This window comes from Girardinichthys multiradiatus, chromosome 8 (assembly GCF_021462225.1).
Source record: "Girardinichthys multiradiatus isolate DD_20200921_A chromosome 8, DD_fGirMul_XY1, whole genome shotgun sequence".
Taxonomy (NCBI): Eukaryota; Metazoa; Chordata; class Actinopteri; order Cyprinodontiformes; family Goodeidae; genus Girardinichthys; species Girardinichthys multiradiatus.
In genome coordinates this window covers 38727643-38747757 of record NC_061801.1, presented here as the reverse complement: position 1 = coordinate 38747757, position 20115 = coordinate 38727643, and the positions used below count along the sequence as shown (strand labels likewise).

Genomic DNA, 20115 nt, shown 5'->3' with positions numbered 1-20115 from the left:
CATCTCTGTCTGTGGAAAAACTAAGTACACCCGATGGTCCAGCAGCTTGTAGAAAACCTTCAGCTCTCAGCAGATATTTTCTATCAGACTTCTTCAGTCCCTCACATTGTTCTGGATCTTATTTCCAGCTTCAGTTTGTGGAGTTTTCCAGATATTTATTTCTGTAGCTTCCTGAATGTCTCACCTCATGTTAATCAGGTTGAGATCTGGACTTTGACTGGACCATTGCAACACCTTGGTTATTTTCTGTTTTAGATTTGCTCTACTGTGTTTGGGGGACATTGTTCTGTTTGGACCCAGTTTGGACCAAGCTTCAGCTGTCGGACAGATGTTCTCACATTGGACTCTAGAATAGACGGAGGAGCCCACGCTCCTGTCAGTGATTGCAAGGTACCAAGGTCCAGTGGCGACAAAACAAGCCCAGACCATCACCCTCCCACCACCGTGCACCACTGTGTCAGTTTAAGGTGTTGGATGTGTGTTGTGATCAAATATCTCTACTTGTCCAGCGGACCTTGCTCAGGAGTTCTGTGTCCCATTCTGATGGAGATGGAGAGGAAGCTTTCTCCTTCAACCCTTCTGAAGGCTCTGACCTTGGGGTGAATTTACCTGGAAGTCTGCTCCTGGAAACATTTGCAGCTGTCGTAAAGGTTCCCCTTCTTGGGTATAATCTTTCCCACCATCGATTAATGTCCATCAATCAGTTTGAATGTGGTCTATTAACCCTTCCCAGGCCAAAGACCAGCAGCAGTTATGTCTCTAAGGTCATTGCTGATGTCTTTCCACCTTGTTATTAGGTTAACGGACTCCTGTAAGCACCAGAGCCGCTAACGTCCAGAACTCCTGTTTTTAAAGAAGCGCTCATACTGATGATGCTCAGTTAATCGACTGTGTTTAATTATCAGCCCCCGGGGTGTACTTTACCTTTTGATTCTTATGGATCCTGGAAGGCTCCTCTTCTGTTAGACTTTATCTCTAATATGAAAATATATGTCAAATCTGTTGTTTTTTCTACACTTGAGGTCAGATTTAAATCATTTTAAAGCCTGATAATGTCCACATCATTAATATACCCTAAAATTAAAAGGGGGTGTACTTTCTTTCTACCCTCTCTGTAAGTAATTGGAAGCTTGGCATAGGTTCTGGTGTGACAGGTCGCAGCAGAGCTACGTTGGTCTACCCCTCCTCAGTGAATATCCACCTGAATGGAGCTGCTGATCTTTTTCTCTCTAATCTGTTTATCTCTGCTCTGCAGCCGCAGTCTAAACTGGACCCGTCTAATCTCCATGGGAACATCGGGTTATACCGTTGCATAACATTTCATCAGGAGCTCAGCCTTACAGAAATTAAACGACCATTTCCTCCCGCGCACCTGACTTCAATATAAATAATCATCCGATATTCTGTTAACAAAAATAAAAAACCTCATTTATATTCTGATTCTGCCCGTATTTTTATGCGGCTGTTTAAATGGGATTAGAGGTCATGGACACCATGTTAACCTTCGTCCCTTTCTGGAGGGACGAAGAGGTGTGGTCTGGGACATCAGATGACCACCCCCTCCTCACCTGTCTGCTGTGTCTTGGGTCAACGGTGTACGGTTCTCTGCTGGAAAGAAAACAGATGGAGATGATGATGGCGTTCTGACCTCAGCATGTAAGAAAACCCTGTTTTTCTGGGTTCTTCCGGGCCAACTAATTGGAAAGGACTCCATCCACAGCCATGTTCTGAAGAAGAGGAACAGTTTGGACAGCAGGTGAGAACTTTCCTATTAAATAAATATGCTGATGTTCTTGTGAAAACCTCCGGACTGCAGCGTCCGTGTCCTCATAGAGGCTCGTATGTTTTCCTCTCGTTAAAACCACAAACTTCACGGTGTTTTATGTGACAGACCAACACACTATAGTGCAGAAGTGGAAAGAAAATGTTTTTCACATTTGTTTCCAAATAAAAATCAAAAAAAGGTTCGATGCATTTATTGAATATAAGTGCATCAAACCTTTTTTGATTTTAGTTTGGCCCGCTGAGGCAGTTCTTTGTAGAACTTCTGTATGTTTAAGGTCCTCCCACCAGAAGGTGAACTTCCAGCCCGGTCTCAGGTCTTCTGCAGCTTCTAACTGGTTTTCTTCTGGTATTGTCCTGGATTTAACTCCATCAACTGTGTCCAGCTTCCCCGTCCTTACTGAAGATAAGTGTCCCCACAGCATGATGCTGCCACCACCGTGTTTCATTGGAAGGATGTTGATTTTTCTGCTACACAACATTTTTTTCAATTTTGCTAACTTTTCAAACTGGGCTTCTTTAGCTTTTCTTCTTGCTGCTTTTCCATAAAGACCAGATTTTGGTCGGTTGTCCAGTAAACAGATTCTCCCACCTGATCATGATGCTGGTTCTTCTCTAATGTTCTCTAACAAACCTCTGAGGCCAGAAACAGAACATCTGGATTTATTCTGAGATTAAATTTGAGCACAAGTGGACTTCTTTCTAATTAGGTTTCTTCTGAAGGAATTTGATTTCTCTGGATGTATCACAGTGAAAGAAGTGGAGAAGAAGTGCACCCAACATGTTTCATGTTGAATAAATAAAATGCATTGTGTGAATTCTAGAATAAGTATTTTTCTTCCTGTTTTTTGTTATATTTTTCTTCAAAGTAGCCTGACTTCCTTGCAAATATTTAAAGTGGCCTTCATTGCTAGTTGTCCAGTCAGGGTGAGAAGTGCTCTATCCTCCTGTTTGTGTTCTGCAGAGATGCCTGGAGGCCAGTACCAGGTGACAAACACCAGGTTCAGCCACAGCTTGTACAGCCTGACGGAGAGCTCAGACGGCTGCCATGAGGAGGAGGCCGACGGCTCGCTGCGCCTCACCCCTCTGCAGAAACTCACCTTGGCCATGTGCAAGGACGAGAAGACCATCAAGGAGCTGATCATCGGCCGCAGGGTGGGCTTCTACAAGGTCCGAGGGGAGATCGGCTACGGGACCTTCTCCAGGGTCAAACTGGCTTTCCATGCCCTGACCAAAGGTAGATGAAACTCCATATCTTCATCTGATCGTCTCATTCATAACTCTGGATTTACTGTTTAGCTCATTTTGTGTTTACTAAATAGGTGGCTTCTGGTTTTATTTTATTTATGATTATCAAAGTAAAGGAGGCAGTACACATATCCATGCCACATTTTACTGGTTTTCTTTGTAAAACATGTAAACCATGGATGTCGTCCTAGCTCCCGTTCCTGATAACATCCGTTCTGTGTCTCCCCTTCCCTCCATACGTCCCGTTCACAGATAAAGTGGCTCTGAAGATCCTGGACCGGATGAGGCTGGACGCCCAGGCCCATCGCCTGCTCTCTAGGGAGATCAGCAGCATGGAGTCCCTGCAGCACCCCAACGTGATCCGGCTGTACGAGGTGGTGGAGACGCCGAGCCGCCTCTTCCTTGTGCTGGAGTACGCAGGAGGGGGAGATCTCCACAACCGGATCTGCACCGTGGGAAAACTGTGTGACACCACCAGCAAGATCACCTTCGCCCAGATCCTCTCTGCTGTCAAATACATGGTGGGTGATTTCTACACTGCAGCCTCAAACCTTCTAGGTCAACTGTTGTTTTCAGAAATATAAGAACCTGATTTAAATCATTGAGCTTTAGTTCTTGAATCAACACTACAAAGTCCTCTACAGTGGAAAGCTTCTAAAAATCTGTTTTCTTGTATTTCTGTCTGTTTTGGTGGTTCATAAAGATAAAAGTCTCTTCTTTGGACTTTAATGTCACTCCATACAATGCCACCTACTGGCTAGTCAGAGTAAATGCACAAACCTCAATCTAGATCAGGGGTTTCCAACTGCAGTCCCCAAGAGCTTGTGTCCCGCAATATTATATGCATCTCCATTCCTGCCCACCTCAATCAAATGAACCCCTCCTCAGATACTGATGACATGCTGATGTGATTCTGCCTTTTAGTTCAGGTTGTTGAAGCATGAATGGATGCATCTTTGGTCCTGGGTCCTTTCTTCTGCTCTCTTTACTCCAGCTCAACCGAAAGGTTTTTTACAGAATTGACACCTGGAGGCTGAGATGGTCAGGACAGAACAATAATTCTGTGTCTGAACACCGTCTGGTGATGTGGCCAGATGTCCTGTGGGTAAAATGACCTGGTTTCAGTTTTCTGCCAGAGGGTACCAGAGTTTCATTTATCGTTCTGGTCTTTTAAAGCCTTCATGATGCCATCCACTCCAACAAGGTTCCCATAGCATTTGTTTCAGTGTCTCAAATTACAGGCCACAGCATCACAGGTCCTCCACTGTGCTTAACAGTTACTACATAGTTGTCCTTTGTTTCACACCAGTCTCAGAGTGTTGCAGAAAAACTCAGTTTTAGCCTATTATAACTAAATGCACAGTTCCAGTTAGAGTCCCAGCAGTGTTTGGTTAACTCCCTTTGTTTACATTTGTGATGGTAAGACAGAAAAGGCATGTTCAGTTGATGGTGTCTACTGGTTGTTATGGAGACCTGGTGACCCCAAGAGGCCACACTTTGCTGCAAATCTCTAACCATGAGATATTTCTCTAAAGAACTGGTGGATAATGGTCTCTTACCAGTTTTAGTCACTATCTTTACAAGGTCTTTTGCTTTTGTTCTGGGGTTGATTTTCATAAACACACACCTAATCTCTGAGATATAGAACCTGCCTCCATCTTGAACGGTATGATGGCTGGATATCAGAGGTTCTAAAAGATCAGAACTGTCTGACCCATCTCTGTTTTGCTCTGCAGCACGACTCGAACATCATCCATCGTGACCTGAAAGCAGAGAATGTTCTGTTTACCAGCGGTGGCTGCGTGAAGGTTGCCGACCTTGGCTTCAGCACCCGGGTGTCGAGTCGCAGCAGCTCCCTGGACACCTTCTGTGGCTCGCCCCCCTACGCTGCTCCGGAGCTCTTCAGGGACGACTGCTACCAGGGACCACCCGTAGATGTGTGGGCCATGGGGGTCCTGCTCTTCTTCATGGTGACTGGCACCATGCCGTTCCGAGCAGACACCATGGGCAAGCTCCGGCGCTGCATCATTGAAGCTAGCTACACGATCCCCCCATGGGTTCCTGGCCCCTGCCAGAGGCTCATCAGGGGCATCCTGAAGCCCGTCCCCACCGAGCGCTACGCTATAGACCAAATGCTGGGCTGCGACTGGCTCCTGCCCGTGGAGTTTCCCTGGACGCTGGTGCCCTTTGAGCCACCAAGTCCTCTGCAGAGCCTGCTGGAGTCGGAGCACGGGAACCTGGAGGAGGAGGAGGTGGAGGAGGAGGTAAGGAGCTCCCTGGAGGAGCTCGGATTCACAGCGGAGCACCTCCAGAACAACCAGCTGACAGAGAGCCGCAGTCCCGTCACCGGAGTTTATCGCATCCTGCTTCACCAAGCCCAGAAGAGGCGGGGCTGCGACTCCCCTCCAGTGGTCCGGGGGATGGTGAGGGACCCCAAGAGGGAGGGGCTCCGGGCCTACAGGGGCCTCCGGCACACCTCCAAGTTCTGTGTGCTCTCATAAAAGACTTTTAAGTGCTTGAACTTTGTATAAAATCATGTTTTATACTAACTGAGTTTAACGTTTCAGTGTTTTCTCTCATCATTTATATGAAAGTGCCTGAAAACAACAAATAAAAGGATTGTGAGGTCAAAGGTGAACATTCAAAGGGACTTTTTTTCCTTTCTTTGATACAAAAACAAAACAGGTAAACGTCTTACAGTGCTTGGAAAAGTATTCACACCCCTCAAACTTTTTCTCTGGTTACAACCACAAACTTCAAACCATTTTATTGGGATTTTATGTGACAGACCAACACAAAGTGGGTGAAACCTGTGTAGCAGAAGGAAAACGATACATGGTTTACGTTTTTCTTTATGTGTGAAGCATGAATCTGTATTCAGCCCCTGAACTCCGATACCCAAAACTAAATCCAACTGAGAATGTGACAAGACTTAATAATTGATCTTCACAGGCCCTCTCCGGCCAATCTGACTGAGCCTGAGCTGATTTGCCAAGGAAACCGGGCAAAACCTTTTGTAAATGCAGTGAAAGGCAGTTCTACAAAGTTCTGACTCAGAGGGGCTAAATACAAATGGACCCCACCCTTATCAGATTTATATCAAAAAAACAAAGCCCTGTTTCCTTTTATTTCCACTTTAGTTAGGAATGACTGGTTGATCACATAAAATCCCAATAAATGACGTTAAAGTTTGTGGTTTTAACGGGATAAAATGTGAGAAAGTCCTAGGAGTATTAATACTTTTAGAAGAATCGGGAACAATCTAATAAAGTTTCGTTTCTCTTTTGTTTTCTGTTCTTCACCCAATCCATGATGTGAAAATTACATCTTCTTGAAGATTAACTGCATGCTGTCCCAGTTGAACCAGAATCTCCTGTTATTTAATTAGTGTAAAAGCAGTTTGTTTTACAGGCCTGAAACCTCGCTTTATTGTTGCAGACCAGAGCAGGTGGTTCCTGCAGGCCCCCCAGACACATCAGATCTGCCATTGTCTCTGTTTACCAAAACTTTCACCAAGTGTCTGCGAGTAAATAGCAGCAGCTGGCAGGACGAAGCCCTCGCTTCTCTTCATACCCTTTTCTTTTTACAACAACCACCCCCACACCCCCCAAACTCCTCCCAGCTCAGCACCGCCTGCCCTGCCCTGGCTGACCCCCATCCGCACCAAGCGGCAGATGGCGTGGCGTGGCCCTGGAGACATCTGCGAACGAGACAATGGGCTCTCTGTGCGGCCCCGCTGGAGCTGACAGGCCCAGGAGCTGTGCTTTTGTGAGGAGCCTCATACACATGCAGATGAAGGAGGAGGAGACAAACATCAGGGAGCAGATGACGGGATTCAGAGCCTCCAATGCAAATTTACTGACCCAAACTTTTGTTAGGCCCGTAACGTCCCTTTATCCATTCAAACGAAACACAAAGTGAAAACAGAACTGCAGAAATGAATCTCCAAGGTTTTTATTGAGTGTTTTTCACTTAAAGTTTACAGATATGTTATTCTAATAATTCTAAAACACATCAGGACATTTTTCACAGGGTTCCCGAACAAATAATAATTTAGGAATTTCTCTAATGTGAAACTTTAGAGATAAATGTCGGTTGGGCATCTGAGGGAACATCTAATCTGCAGAGAACATATTCAAATGTAAAATAATGCAAGAGTTTAAAGAAATATATACAAAATGGAGCCAAAACAGCCAGTGAGCAAAACTCACTCAAATGTGTTTATTCACACAATTAACTAGCAAAAAATAGTTTAACATTTTAAAGGGATCAAAATAAGCTAAAATATCAAGTTATCCTGGTTAAATTTTATATAATAATGTGTTCATTTACAATTTATATCACAGTTGCAGCTAACAAGTTTTTTATTCTTTTTTTGTCCAGAATTTATACATCAAAGTTTTTTTTTTTATAATTTTATCAATAATTTTATTTAGTCATTTTCTAAAGTGAAACCTTTAGATAAAAGACTTTAAAATATGTTTGAGTAATTTTTGTCATTGTTAAATTTCTAAAGTGAAACCTTTAGAGAATTAAGACAATTCTGGAAAGTGGGAAACATTTCCGCTGACTGCAACTGCTGTCATGTTGCTCAGCTAAAGAGGAACATCTGTGAAAAGTCTCTTTCCAAGATGGCCTCTTCTTCCTCAGCACCGCTTCTTCTCCTGCTGCGCGTGCTTCTACGTGGCGACATTTGCTCTGTGGGACCACAAGATGCAGAACTCGCTTCTCCTTCCTCTCCAAACCTCATCCGCACAAAGAATGAGGGTCGACGATGTGTCGCCCCCTGCTGCATGCCCGACCTCGATCACAGAAAGAAGGAGAGTCATCTTGGCATGGAGGGGTGCAGGGGGCGACGGATTCACGGCGGGGCGGCCCCACTCAGTTTGGGGGCCGGCGCCGTGCAGCCTGGACGGGGAATCCTCCTCAGGAGCATCCAGGGATGAGCCAGAAACAGGATCATCCTGGTTATCAGGATGAGTATTTCCAGGTAGGAATCGAGCAGGTGAGGAGCAGAGGCCCGGATCAGCGCTCAGGAAGGACGATCTCGGGAACCCAGTCGTTCAGGTGGCGGCTCTCCTCACAGAACAGGTGGAGCTTCTCCAGAGCAGGGTCCTCCCAGGAACCATCAGCTGGATTCTGTTCAAACGACAGGACAGGAGTTTTAGAACATGGTTCTTTAGGAAAATCACCACAAATGTTGCATTAAAAACCCCTGAGCAGGGGTGCCCCTAGAAAGTTTTAGAAAGGGGCAGCTGGAGGATTTGTTAAGCTGTTGGCATTTATAGAGGCTAGATGCCCCTAAATGAGCTAGTTGCTGCATTCTTAGACTGCAAAGGTACAAAGTTCTCAGTCTTAATACATACGATCCCATTCAGGTTTCTGGCCCAATTATCTAAAAAGTGACTTCTGTAGAATATTCTGTAAAATATGCATATAGGAGTGTTGGGTCACAGCCCCCTGACTCCCACCCCCTGGTTGCGCCCCTGCTCCTGGTCTGCTCTGAACTTACCGTGATGAGGACGCAGTGCGCATCTTCCAGCTGCTCCATCTTGTCTCCGACGATGTCAGCCAGATGCTGCATGTCGCTGACTCTCACGATGCTGATGTCGTTGTCGAAGCAGAAGGACTGGATGAGGGTGAAGTGGATCTGCAGGGCGATGTCCCACTCGAACTGCTCGTCCGTGGCCAGGACGCAGAAGGACACGCTGTCTGGGTCTCTGTGGGAGAAACAACAAATCCCGTCAGATTTGAACCGAAACTGTCTGCAGACATAACAAAATGTTGCAATCAGCAGATCTCCACACTTACAGGTTCATAACTTTTGCGCACTCGTAGACTCCCACGGTGAGAGACTCGTTGTCTTTGGCCGATACCAGGACCTCCTCCAGGGCTGCGCCGGCGCACTGTGCGCGCTCAGCGGGTTTCTGGATCAGAACCTCCTCAAAAGTCATGATGCAAGCGGTGAAGATATTCCAGCACGTTTGGAGAGAGTTTGGAGCAGAGTGCCTCCAGAGGCGCACAGCAGCTGCTTTTATACCCTGCAGCTCGTGCGGAGCAGTGAAAGCGCTGCGCTCTGATTGGCTGCAGCTCAATGGTGCATTGGTATGATAATGCTTTTGTCACACTTTGGCTCGTGGCAGATTGATGGGGGTCATGGAGACGCGCACGCTCCAACTATCACTGAAACAGCGAAAGGGAAATATGAGATTTCTGCAGGATGCAAAGTGTTCAAACTTTTGGTTTTTGCAGAGATCCACAATAGCTCCACTTTTACACTTCACGCATTTATGAAATTCGCAAACATAAAACGAATTTTTGTAATTTAGTGTAATATTTAATATTTATTTATTCTTCTGCTCGTCTGCTCTGCCTGTAAATCCAACCACATTTATCATGTTTCCACCTAAAATCTCGAGGTTAGGAGGGTTATTCGTGCAGGTTTTGCAGGATAAACTAGTCGCCCCCTCCTCCTCCTGCAGCAGCAGGAATAAAGGGCAGGTGGGTCAGGCCATCTGTGGACTAGAAGCAAGCCATAAAACGACCCTCATTGTGTACACAGAAGCCCCCCTTTTTATTATTATCACTCGCCTACCCCCATCCCCACTCCATACAAATGCAAATGCCCAGCGCGTGCCAGAGCTGTGCATACTCCTGCTGGCCCACGCAGACCACGTGGCCATCTGCTGTCCACGAATGTATTTATTTACACTTAGTGGTAGTAGAGAAACTTTATTTGCAAGGCTCCATACTGTCTGCTCTGCAGAGGGAGCAGCGCCTTGCAGAAATATTCACCATATCATATTTTGTCACCAACAAACTTCACAAAAAAACATTTTATTTTGGATTTTCTGTGCTAGACCAAGATAATGTAGTGCTAAACTATATGGTGGAAGGGAAATTGTTATTTTTAGTGCGTTAACGTACTATCCCATCTTAACCCCTTCTTTGCAGAACCACTTTTGCGGCACTGACGGCGGCCATTTTTTTGGGGTTCCCTCTCAGCTTTGCACCTTTAGAGACAGAAATGTTTGCTCAGCCTTCTTTGCAAAATAGCTCAAACGCAACTCGATTGGACGGAGAGCGTTTGTAAACATCAGTTGTGCTAACTGGATTTCACCGGAAGCCCCAAGTGGGGTGTACTTACATTTGAAACGCACTGGAAAAGTCAGATTATTTCGTGTATTTTAAATCACCTTAGTATCCAAAAATGTCCCCCATGCATGTATGATTCAATTGTTGCGCACGCTTCTTTATCGCTAATAGCACAAATTGTCTCCCATATTTGCATCTTTTTATTTGCATGAGTTTAAGAAAACCCACGTTTTGCGCGAGGCTTGGCTGCTGCATGAATAGCCGAAGAGGAGGACACAGGTTGGCGCTGATTGATTCAGCGCTATTGTTCTGCGGCAGATGGAGAACTGTCGCTATAAAGGGGGGGTCTCCTCCTCCCTAATATAAGCCCAGGTCAAACCTCGACCCCCGAGGTTCGGACCAGCTTTTGTCTCCTAATTTCCAAATTCTCCAGTCTGTTGTCTGAGTTTTGATCACATTTAAATGCCAAACAGGAGAGAAGGTTCATAACTTCTGAGATTTTACCTCCTACGTCCAGAGATCGCATTTAGTTTTATTTACCAGCAACATGAATCTTGCACAGTTTTTGTTGCACCAACATGTTTGTTTGCACACTTTCAGGTTTTTTTTTATCTGCTTGCTGGATTCCGAAAGCTCGGCCTCCAGGGATGTTTCGGATCATCCGACTGATCCGGACACGGAGCTGCAGCAGAAAGGATCAGCTTGCATGGCAACAGGCCGGACGCGTGCAAATCGATCCAGAGCCTTTGTTACGGCCGCACATCTGCTCACCCCAACTCCACTAAGCCCCACCCACTAACGACAGGTGTTCCGACCCAACCTGCAGGTCTGCTCCGAACCTTCCTGTGTGCACGTACAGTTGATGTTTTGGTGTAAACCTCTGCCAGTGTGTGCGTGTTATCTGATGGCAGAAGCTGCAGCGCTGCGGCTCAGCAGGTGCAGCCTTTGTCCACCGTCCCCCTCGGGGACAGATGGTGTCCCTCCGCAGCTCTGATAAAAGGAGATAAAGCACGTGATCACCCACCCCCAGATGCCACGCGCCCGGAACGAGCGAGTCAGCACAGGCGCGTGCCACTTCCTAATCTATGAAGAGGAAAACACGCTGTGAAATTACCCACGGAGATGTCACTGTGGAAAACTCCGTCACGCTTTCCTCTTCTTATTTTCTTTGGACTTTAGCTTTTTTTTTTTTTTGTTGTAACTTTAATTCCCGCGTTACTTTGCAGAGTCACATTTCTCTCCTCTGATCACTGCTGCACCGCAGCTCCAGCTCAGTCTGACTGGATGGAGAAACTCTGGAGACATGCACTGCCTGACATCAGAGGACGTCATGAGAAATGTTTTGGTAAACCTGACTGAAGGAAAACAGGAAACGTTTAGTCTGATTTAGAGTCAGAAGTTTACATACAGTGAGATTACCGTGCTCTTAAATGAATGAGGAAATGATGGTACAGATTACAATGTAAGTCACTGATTGGTTCATTCATAACCTTTTAGTTACCTGCAGTCAGGTATTTTAAAGTAATACCTCAAACAAACTGCTTCCTCCATGGAAAAAGTTAAAAAGTTTATCCCTTATGATTTGTGGGAACAAATGGGCCTCCATATGTAAACATTCGTTGGGATATTGGAAGTTTTAGAACCCCATCCCCTAAAAATTGATACTTTTGTTCCTAATTTGCAACATCAAGCTGCTGAGTTTTGACTTTTTTTGCATTCCTAACCCCAAAATGTTTTTACTAAATATTAAACGTTTAGTGGGCTGCACGGTGGTGCAGTTAGTAGCAAGAAGGTCCTGGGTTTAAATCCCAGGCTTGGGGACTTTCTGCATGGAGGTTGCATGTTCTCCCTATACATGTGTGGGTTCTCTCCGGGTTCTCCAGCTTCCTCCTGCAGTCCAAAAACATGACTTAGCTTAACTGGTAGTTTTAGCTCCAAGAAGAAACTGTCGTTAGGCAGATTGATTGAAAGGGGAGATTATTTAAAATACAACTCGAGATAGACCCAATATAAACAATATATATAATATAGAAGACGAACTGAGACAGACGTATATAAATGTAGGATCGAGAAAACAGAAACAGACACTAGAAAACCAAAAATTAAAGTGAAGCAGCAAATGAAACGCAGGTGCTGGTGGTCAAGAAAGTTTTTTTTTTTTTTTTTTACCATAAACTTCTTTTCATTTTTAAACCACATGAAAACACACTTCGAAATGTTTGTTTTTACATCACATCCACACTCTTCAAAAGGGGGAAAAAAGAGTAGGAAATTTAGTACCTTTAAAAAAAAAAGTCACATGCAAAATACACAAGGATAAAACTTGTAAAACCTGTAAAAAATACAATAAAATTAACAAAAAGTTTTATTAGAAACACGTGAAATCATACTGGATACAGTCCCACCTACATGTCAGTTTAAAGAGACGAGTCTTTGGTTGCTTATGAACGAGTCCACAGATAACTATAAGAGAACATGCTGTTCAAGTAAGGCAGAGGTAACGAGAGAACAGCTCCTCACCTCAACATCATCATATCTACAGTCAGAGCAGTGATAAAAAAGTTCAAAATAACCGAAACTGTGACAAACAAGGCAGGATGAGGACCTTATCTCCTCACGCAGTGAGGAGGATGGTGAGGGAGGTTGAACATCTCCAAAATCCCTGTTAGAGAACAGCAGCAGACTAGCATCACCAAGTCTCCATAGCAACTATTAAATGCTCTCTCAAGCTCAGTGGAGTGCCTGTGATGCTGTGGGCCAGTTTATTTTCCAGACACACTGGGCAATCTTCTCAGAATGCATAACTTAATAACTCTTTGAATTACCAGGGCATTTTAAATAAAATCTAGGGCTTCTGCTTGAGCATCAGGGGCATTATGATCCAAAACATGTGAGCAAGTCAACACAAAAATGATTAGTCGGATACAAAAATCAAGATTTTTCCATGGCCATCTCAGTTTCAAGACCTAGATCCAGAGAGAACCTAAGACTCTGGGTGACCCAGAGAGGCTGTACAAAAATGAGTGTTCAAAGATGGCTCGCTCTGTGTGCTCCAACGTTGGGAAGGAGAAGACTGAGCGCTTTCCTTGGCAGAAGGAGGTTGTGCAAGGTACTACCAGCAGGGGTACCAATAAGAGTGGAAGATACATCTGTATTTTCTATTCGCTGCAGATGTAAAATAGTATAGATCTAAGTCCACAGCATTACTATTTTTCCACCATACTTAACAGTGGGCATGAGCTGCTTTTCCACATATCTATAACTACTCCGAATATGTATCACAGGTATGCTGTCACCACATAGTGATGCTTGCTTTTCAATCTGACGGAAACTAGCAGCTTTAGAGCTTTAATAGAAAAATCCTGTAGAAAAAGGTGGAGGACTTTAGTGACTCCTGTGTAGTTTTGTAACAATCACTTCAAGTTCACAGTTTCTACATCTAAATCCTTCGGACACAACCCGCCCCCCACCCCCCACTCTCAGAGAGTTTTCTAAAGGCACGCGTCGCTCAGGGTGCGGTGGGGGCTGCAGTCAGTTGTTGCTTTTGTCCTGAAGGGAACCAATCAGGGGGTGGACTTGTGCTGGCTTGGCCGTATAAAAGCTGAATGACTTTGAGGAAGCACAAACCCTCTCCTCTTCACTTTCTGAGTTCAACTGGGTCATACAAACCATGAAGTCTCCTGGAAAGTCCCTGAAGGAAGCTCTGGTCTGTGCTCAGAGTGAAGACCGGCTCACTGTTGGAGTCTACGAGAGTGCTAAAATCATGACAGAGTAAGAAAACTATACTTCATCTGATTTATTTTGTGTGAGATTGTCTCAGCAGCAGCCAACAGAAAGAGTATTTTCTGTGTCCACAGAGACCCAGACAGCGTGTCCTTCTGCGTCCTGGCCACGGACGAGCAGTTTGAGTGGGACATCGCCCTGCAGATCCACTTCACCCTCATCCAGTCCTTCTGCTTCGACAACGACATCAGCATCGTGAGAGTCAGCGACATGCAGCATCTGGCTGACATCGTCGGAGACGAAACAGAGCAGCTGGAAGATGCGCACTGCGTCCTCATCACGGTACGGTCAGAGCAGACCAGGAGCAGGGGTGCAAGGGGGTGGCTCAGCAGTCCTAAAAACATTTTATTTTTAATGAACATTATTCAAGACAGATGAAAATAAACACTAAATATTGATCTTATTTTATTTCAGCAACATATCAACTAGGAATCGACAGATTTTCTTTTTATTGACTCTGATATGTAAAATCTGTCAAAAATCAGAAATGAATTGAAACTCTGAACATGTCTTTGTAGAAAGGTTTAAAACTTAGACAGGGCAGCGGGTAGTGCAGCGATAGAGCAGGGGCCCTTTAAAAACGCAACAAAACTCTGCACTGGATTTAAGTTGGCAACCCGCTTAGACTAGGAGTTGTTTATGACACATGTTCTAAAACTCCTGTCCTGTCGTTTGAACAGAATCCAGCTGATGGTTCCTGGGAGGACCCTGCTCTGGAGAAGCTCCACCTGTTCTGTGAGGAGAGCCGCCACCTGAACGACTGGGTTCCCGAGATCGTCCTCCCTGAGCGCTGATCCGGGCCTCTGCTCCTCACCTGCTCGATTCCTACCTGGAAATACTCATCCTGATAACCAGGATGATCCTGTTTCTGGCTCATCCCTGGATGCTCCTGAGGAGGATTCCCCGTCCAGGCTGCACGGCGCCGGCCCCCAAACTGAGTGGGGCCGCCCCGCCGTGAATCCGTCGCCCCCTGCACCCCTCCATGCCAAGATGACTCTCCTTCTTTCTGTGATCGAGGTCGGGCATGCAGCAGGGGGCGACACATCGTCGACCCTCATTCTTTGTGCGGATGAGGTTTGGAGAGGAAGGAGAAGCGAGTTCTGCATCTTGTGGTCCCACAGAGCAAATGTCGCCACGTAGAAGCACGCGCAGCAGGAGAAGAAGCGGTGCTGAGGAAGAAGAGGCCATCTTGGAAAGAGACTTTTCACAGATGTTCCTCTTTAGCTGAGCAACATGACAGCAGTTGCAGTCAGCGGAAATGTTTCCCACTTTCCAGAATTGTCTTAATTCTCTAAAGGTTTCACTTTAGAAATTTAACAATGACAAAAATTACTAAATATATTTTGTTTAAAGGTTTCACTTTATACTTTGATGTATAAAGTTTAACCCCAAAAAAATGACAAATTTGAAAAACAAAGCCTTTTAATTTGCATTTTACCCTATTTTATCCCTTTGATCCAGTTCAGAATTGTCCTTTTTCTCTAAGCTTTCACTTTAGAAATTTAACTGACAAAATTACTCTAAAATATAAAAAGGGTCTTTAACATTAAAGTTTCCTTTTAGTAAAGGTTGAAATTAAAGAAACAGAAAAAAATGCTGTGGTGCTGTATATCTCAAACTAATAATGGATGAATTTAAAAAATATAACAACATACAACTGGAGATTTTATATTATTTTTACTCTTAATTGCAAAACCTTTGTTAAATATTTTTTTTAAAGTTTAAAATATTGGTAATTTGTATTTGATTGTGATTTTCTTTGTGATTAAATAAAACATTTGCCTTAAGTTTTGCTTCCTGGATTTCTTTGAGTTATCATCTTTGAGTCACTTTCTTTTTAATGATCACTTTCTCTTTAGCAATACCTATATCTATTTTAAATTTGTAAATTTTTGCAAAATTAAATATTTTAATATGTTGTCTTTAGCTTAGCCAGACCCACAGAAATAATAAAGGCATTAACTTTGTTTAAAAAGCACGCTGTGAATGGAGATGTTTGGCTCATACTGCTATAATCTCAGAACTAAAACAGATAACCCAACAAACTAGCTTCTTTAAAATGAATGTATTAAACAGTCTTCCTGTTTCAAAATGCTGAAACTGAATTTTAAAATAAAAAAATATGCAGAATGGTAGTTAAATAACAAATGATTAGCTGACACATTTAGCTTATAGACCCTGCCTGTAAAATGTCAATATTTGCTTGAATATATGGTTTAAATACAATCAAACACCTATGGACATTCTGTGATTTATTAGCAGACCAATAGAGCAACTTATTCTTAAATTGGAGGATACTGTAAATATTCTTATTAAAGCAAAATATCTGTGGCTAGCAAGAATCTGCTGCTTAGCTAACCACTGACTAGCTAGCACTGTTAGCATTCAAACGCTGCTGGTAAATATAAACAGCTGCTTAAATAAATAGTTGAAACTACAGTTTCAACATTAACTTGTGTAAAAATACTTATGTAGCAGGGTTAATAAAAGTTATAGCAAGATTTATGATGCTAGCTACTCACCCAGTATAGTAGCTAGCCCACTCAGTCTGGAGACATAAAGGCCATGAATTTAAAAATTAAATAGTTGCCTGAATTAACAAATATGACAGTGTTTGGAATACTCTGTAACAAATGTCCAGAGACTATAGGAAATAAAAATTGCAATGTTGCTAACTATTTTTATTAATATTTATTAGTATAGAAGGCCTATGGCTATCAAAAACATCTAAAAAAAATAATGCGTCATGAAAGAATGGTCATGCATTCCTACATCCAAGTTCCTGAATTTAAATCACAGGGGCTAGCAAGAGATTTTAGAGGCTAGCACAAGAGAAGGCAAATGTTTGTTTCTGGGGGCCATATTTAGTTAGTTAAAGCAATCGGCAGATCACAAAATAAACTGAGGACATACAAACAGAAAACAAAATCAATACATTTTCTTACTTGTACTAGCATGCTAACACAATGTTATATTAACATAATGTTATGTTAGCATGCTAGCTGAAAACATGTCGTCTTGACTAAAGAAATAATATACACTATGGGACACTTTTAGACATTTTAAGATTACAATTATGTTAACTTAGGTAATTTGACATTATTTGTCACATTGTTAGTTTTATTTTAATGTTTTTATTTTAATTTTATTAGCTCTGTAAGGACCTGTTGCAAACTTGACTTTGCAGTTCAGCCCATATACTGAGCTAGCATCATTAGCAGGTGGATTAAAAAATGAATGAAACTTTGTGTTAAGGCAAATAATAAATCAGGTCAACTCATGCTAACTGATGTTATACATCCAACAGAGTTTAGATAAATGTTTTTTATTTTAATATTCTTGGCTTCTGTTTTCTTTGGTTGATTGAGGATACTGATCATTTCATCCACCATGGGATGTTTCATCCTGACCATGCATCAGTTCATATCTGCTAGATCAAGAGTACCCACTTTCTAAAACAACCATTTAAAGTATTTTAAAGTTTATTCTGGGGTCACAGTCTGTAATATCAACTGACCCTAGCTAGTATCAAAACAAAGATAAGTAGAAATAGAGTGCAATACAAAGAGTGCAATATTTCAGATGATAATATAAACTTAAATTAAATTAGATGTGATATTGGAGCATATTTATGACCATTTTACTCAATAATCTATGCAGACACATAACTGCAATGAAAGATAAAATTAGCTGTGGTCCAACTACATGGGTAAGCTATTTACCCTCCAAGGCAACAGCAGGGTTTTAGCTGAATGTTTATTGGTCAACTAAACTGAGGCTGCAACTTAATAGAGGTGATCTTTTGCTCCTGGCACACGTTGATTTTTCTTTCTTTTCTCTCCAATTTGAGGTCCAGAAGCTTTGAGAGGCCTTTGTGTGCTAGGATTGAAACTCTAGAGTCACTCTGACCTGCATGTTGGCTGTCACGGCCAACTATTGTGGCTTCAACAGCTGCTGCAGCCTCCACGCCCTACTGTGACACCCACAGATTTAAGTTCCAACTCTTTCAACCAGTTTAAAGCTAACATTTTTCACAAAAGAAAAACACAGAAGAAGTAGCAAACATAAATTACACAATCATTTTATTTTAAAAAGGAAAAAAAGTACATCTGAAATGCAACGAGCCCTTTAAATCTCCACAGCAACCAACACTCACTTCATCTGCCATCCAATGTAATGATGCAAAGAAAGGGTTCGAGAGGAGGAGGGAGAGGAGGAGGAGGTCATGTGCCAGGCACAAGCCAGCTGCCTTTCATGCATTCAGAGCCGAATCCTGACAAACAACAACAGAAACACATGAAGTCAGAGCACAGCAGGATGCAACAACATCCACTTATGGTTACATCACCACACTAAACTGAGCTCAGCTAAAGGCAAGCTGCAAAATCTACCTTGAAGGAAAGGTCTTCATTTGTCCTGTAATCTGACTGTATAATGAGACGACTATATCTTGGGTAAGGAGTGCTTAAAGGTCAGGAGGAAACAGCAGCTACACATATCTGTGGACCTTGAATCACAAGCTGCTCTCTCTGAACTCTAACCAACCTCGGTTGCCCTCTGTCTCAACCCCGAGCATTAAGAGCTCTGTTGCTGCAGCCACATGCTGCTTCTCAAGTGTCTTTTCAACAAAAAAGCCTCCCTCTCCACCTCCTGAAGCCCTTTTCTTCACTGCAGAAACAGCAGCAGATGGCAACGACGGGCTGCAGGCTACAAGTGTCCGCGGGGTGTTAAATATCTAAAACACAAAACACGCAGTCCTTTCAAATGATACAGTATTCCACTTTTTTACAGTCCCTTGCAATAGTATACGCTGTCCATTAACTTTTTTACATTTGTCACGCAACAACCACAAACTGTTTTTCTTTGTGTTTTATGTGATAAACCAGTAGAAATTTCTGATATGAACAATATGGCTCTTTGCACATGGCAACACAGTGGAAGGGGGCAACACAAGCATTTGAGAAAAAAAAAAATCTATCAATTGCACCCAAAACAAGTTTTCTATTGCTTACTGGCATTTCAGCAATAAGCAACAGAACTGTGCTGTGAGCAGTGTAAGCATTATAAGAACGAAATGGCTGGACAGTGCAGCTGGCTAATGATTCCTATCATGAGTTATTAGTCTGTTGCAAGTTTACTAAGTAGTGCTAAATTTCAGAGCTACTTTCCAAAGTCCCTGGACTTAATGTAATCATCTACAGCTCAAAATCTAAATTACCCAAACTGATAAAATTTTAAAAGAATTATTCTGCACTAATAATAGATTCAGGTCCCATGTTCAAATCCCAGCCTTGGGTTTTTTTGCTTGGAGTTTGCCTGTTCTCCCTGTGCATGTGTACGTTCTCTCTGGCTTCCTCCCACATTTAAAAAACATGGCTGTTAGGTTATTAGGTCCTTCTAAGTATGTGGTTGTTTGTCCTGTGTGTCTCAGTGTTGCCCTCTGGTAGACTGGCAACCTGTCCAAGGTATACCCCACCCTTCGCCCAATCACCGCTGGAGGTAGGGACTAGCCCCCCCATGATGGTGCAAGGATACGCAGGTGTAGTCAATGGAGGAAATACTCTAAAGATTCAGGAAATCTTTATTGTTCTTGTGAAAACAGACAAAAAACGTGATATTTTCTTGGCATTGATAAAAAATTAGTTGAGACAAGCTTAAAAACCATGAAACATAGCTGGGTTAAACCTGAATGGAAGAACTATAGAGAAATTTTGTTTTTTTGATAAAAAAAAAAAGTTATATACACAAATTTCTTTGGTTTTTAAATATTTTTAATGAAAAGGGAAAGACCTGCAGTATATGACCCAGAATCAGGTCCTTGATGGGGGTCTCCTGGGTTCGAGTCCTGGACCCAGCAACCTTTGCCCAATGTCTCCCCCTCTGTCTGCCTACTGTCAAAAAATAAAGGGCTCTAGTGCTGAAAAAAATACAAATAAAAAATAAAAATCTGAACCGTGAGACAAGCATTTGTAATCAGCCCCCTTTACTCTGATATCACTAAAGAAAATCCAATTCAACAAAATCCCTTTAATCCCTGAGCAAGGACAGCATTAATCAGAGAGGCAGTCAAGAGGCCCGTGGTATCTCTGGAGGAGCTGCAAAAATCCCCAGCAAAAGTGGGAAAATCTGTCCACAGGACAACTAATAATCGTGCTCTCCACAAATCTGACCTTTATAGAAAAGTCGGAAGAAGAAAGCTGTTGTTAA

General features: G+C 43.1%; 2 protein-coding genes and 1 pseudogene across 3 annotated transcripts; 2 read left to right on the top strand and 1 right to left on the bottom strand.

Annotated features, from left to right (window-relative positions):
- Positions 1-55: 55 nt before the first annotated feature.
- nim1kb (NIM1 serine/threonine protein kinase) lies at positions 56-5668 on the top strand. 2 transcript variants are annotated; one of them, XM_047371937.1, is made up of 4 exons: positions 56-1756; positions 2747-3019; positions 3283-3551; positions 4767-5668. In XM_047371937.1, the coding sequence occupies exons 2-4, from the start codon at positions 2749-2751 to the stop codon at positions 5529-5531; spliced, it is 1305 nt and encodes a 434-aa protein (XP_047227893.1). In that variant the 5' UTR covers positions 56-1756; positions 2747-2748; the 3' UTR covers positions 5532-5668. The 2 variants fall into 2 exon arrangements, with proteins under 2 accessions (XP_047227893.1, XP_047227892.1); XM_047371936.1 differs by having other exon boundaries at positions 2061-3019.
- A 1300-nt stretch (positions 5669-6968) lies between these two features.
- Positions 6969-9133, bottom strand: LOC124872747 (annotated as a pseudogene).
- Positions 9134-13641: 4508 nt separating this feature from the next.
- Positions 13642-15695, top strand: LOC124872760 (growth arrest and DNA damage-inducible protein GADD45 gamma-like). Its single transcript, XM_047373077.1, has 3 exons — positions 13642-13896; positions 13983-14190; positions 14589-15695. The coding sequence occupies exons 1-3, from the start codon at positions 13796-13798 to the stop codon at positions 14700-14702; spliced, it is 423 nt and encodes a 140-aa protein (XP_047229033.1). The 5' UTR covers positions 13642-13795; the 3' UTR covers positions 14703-15695.
- The last annotated feature ends 4420 nt before the right edge of the window (positions 15696-20115 follow it).

Bases quoted from the DNA above. Each gene is read 5' to 3' on its own strand.
- nim1kb (XM_047371936.1), top strand. From the start codon at position 2,587: ATGCATTGTGTGAATTCTAGAATAAGTATTTTTCTTCCTGTTTTTTGT. The intron at 3,020-3,282 runs GTAGATGAAACT...TCCCGTTCACAG, and splicing joins TTTCCATGCCCTGACCAAAG to ATAAAGTGGCTCTGAAGATC. The intron at 3,552-4,766 runs GTGGGTGATTTC...TTTGCTCTGCAG, and splicing joins TCTCTGCTGTCAAATACATG to CACGACTCGAACATCATCCA.
- LOC124872760 (XM_047373077.1), top strand. From the start codon at position 13,796: ATGAAGTCTCCTGGAAAGTCCCTGAAGGAAGCTCTGGTCTGTGCTCAG. The intron at 13,897-13,982 runs GTAAGAAAACTA...CTGTGTCCACAG, and splicing joins AGTGCTAAAATCATGACAGA to AGACCCAGACAGCGTGTCCT. The intron at 14,191-14,588 runs GTACGGTCAGAG...TCGTTTGAACAG, and splicing joins CGCACTGCGTCCTCATCACG to AATCCAGCTGATGGTTCCTG.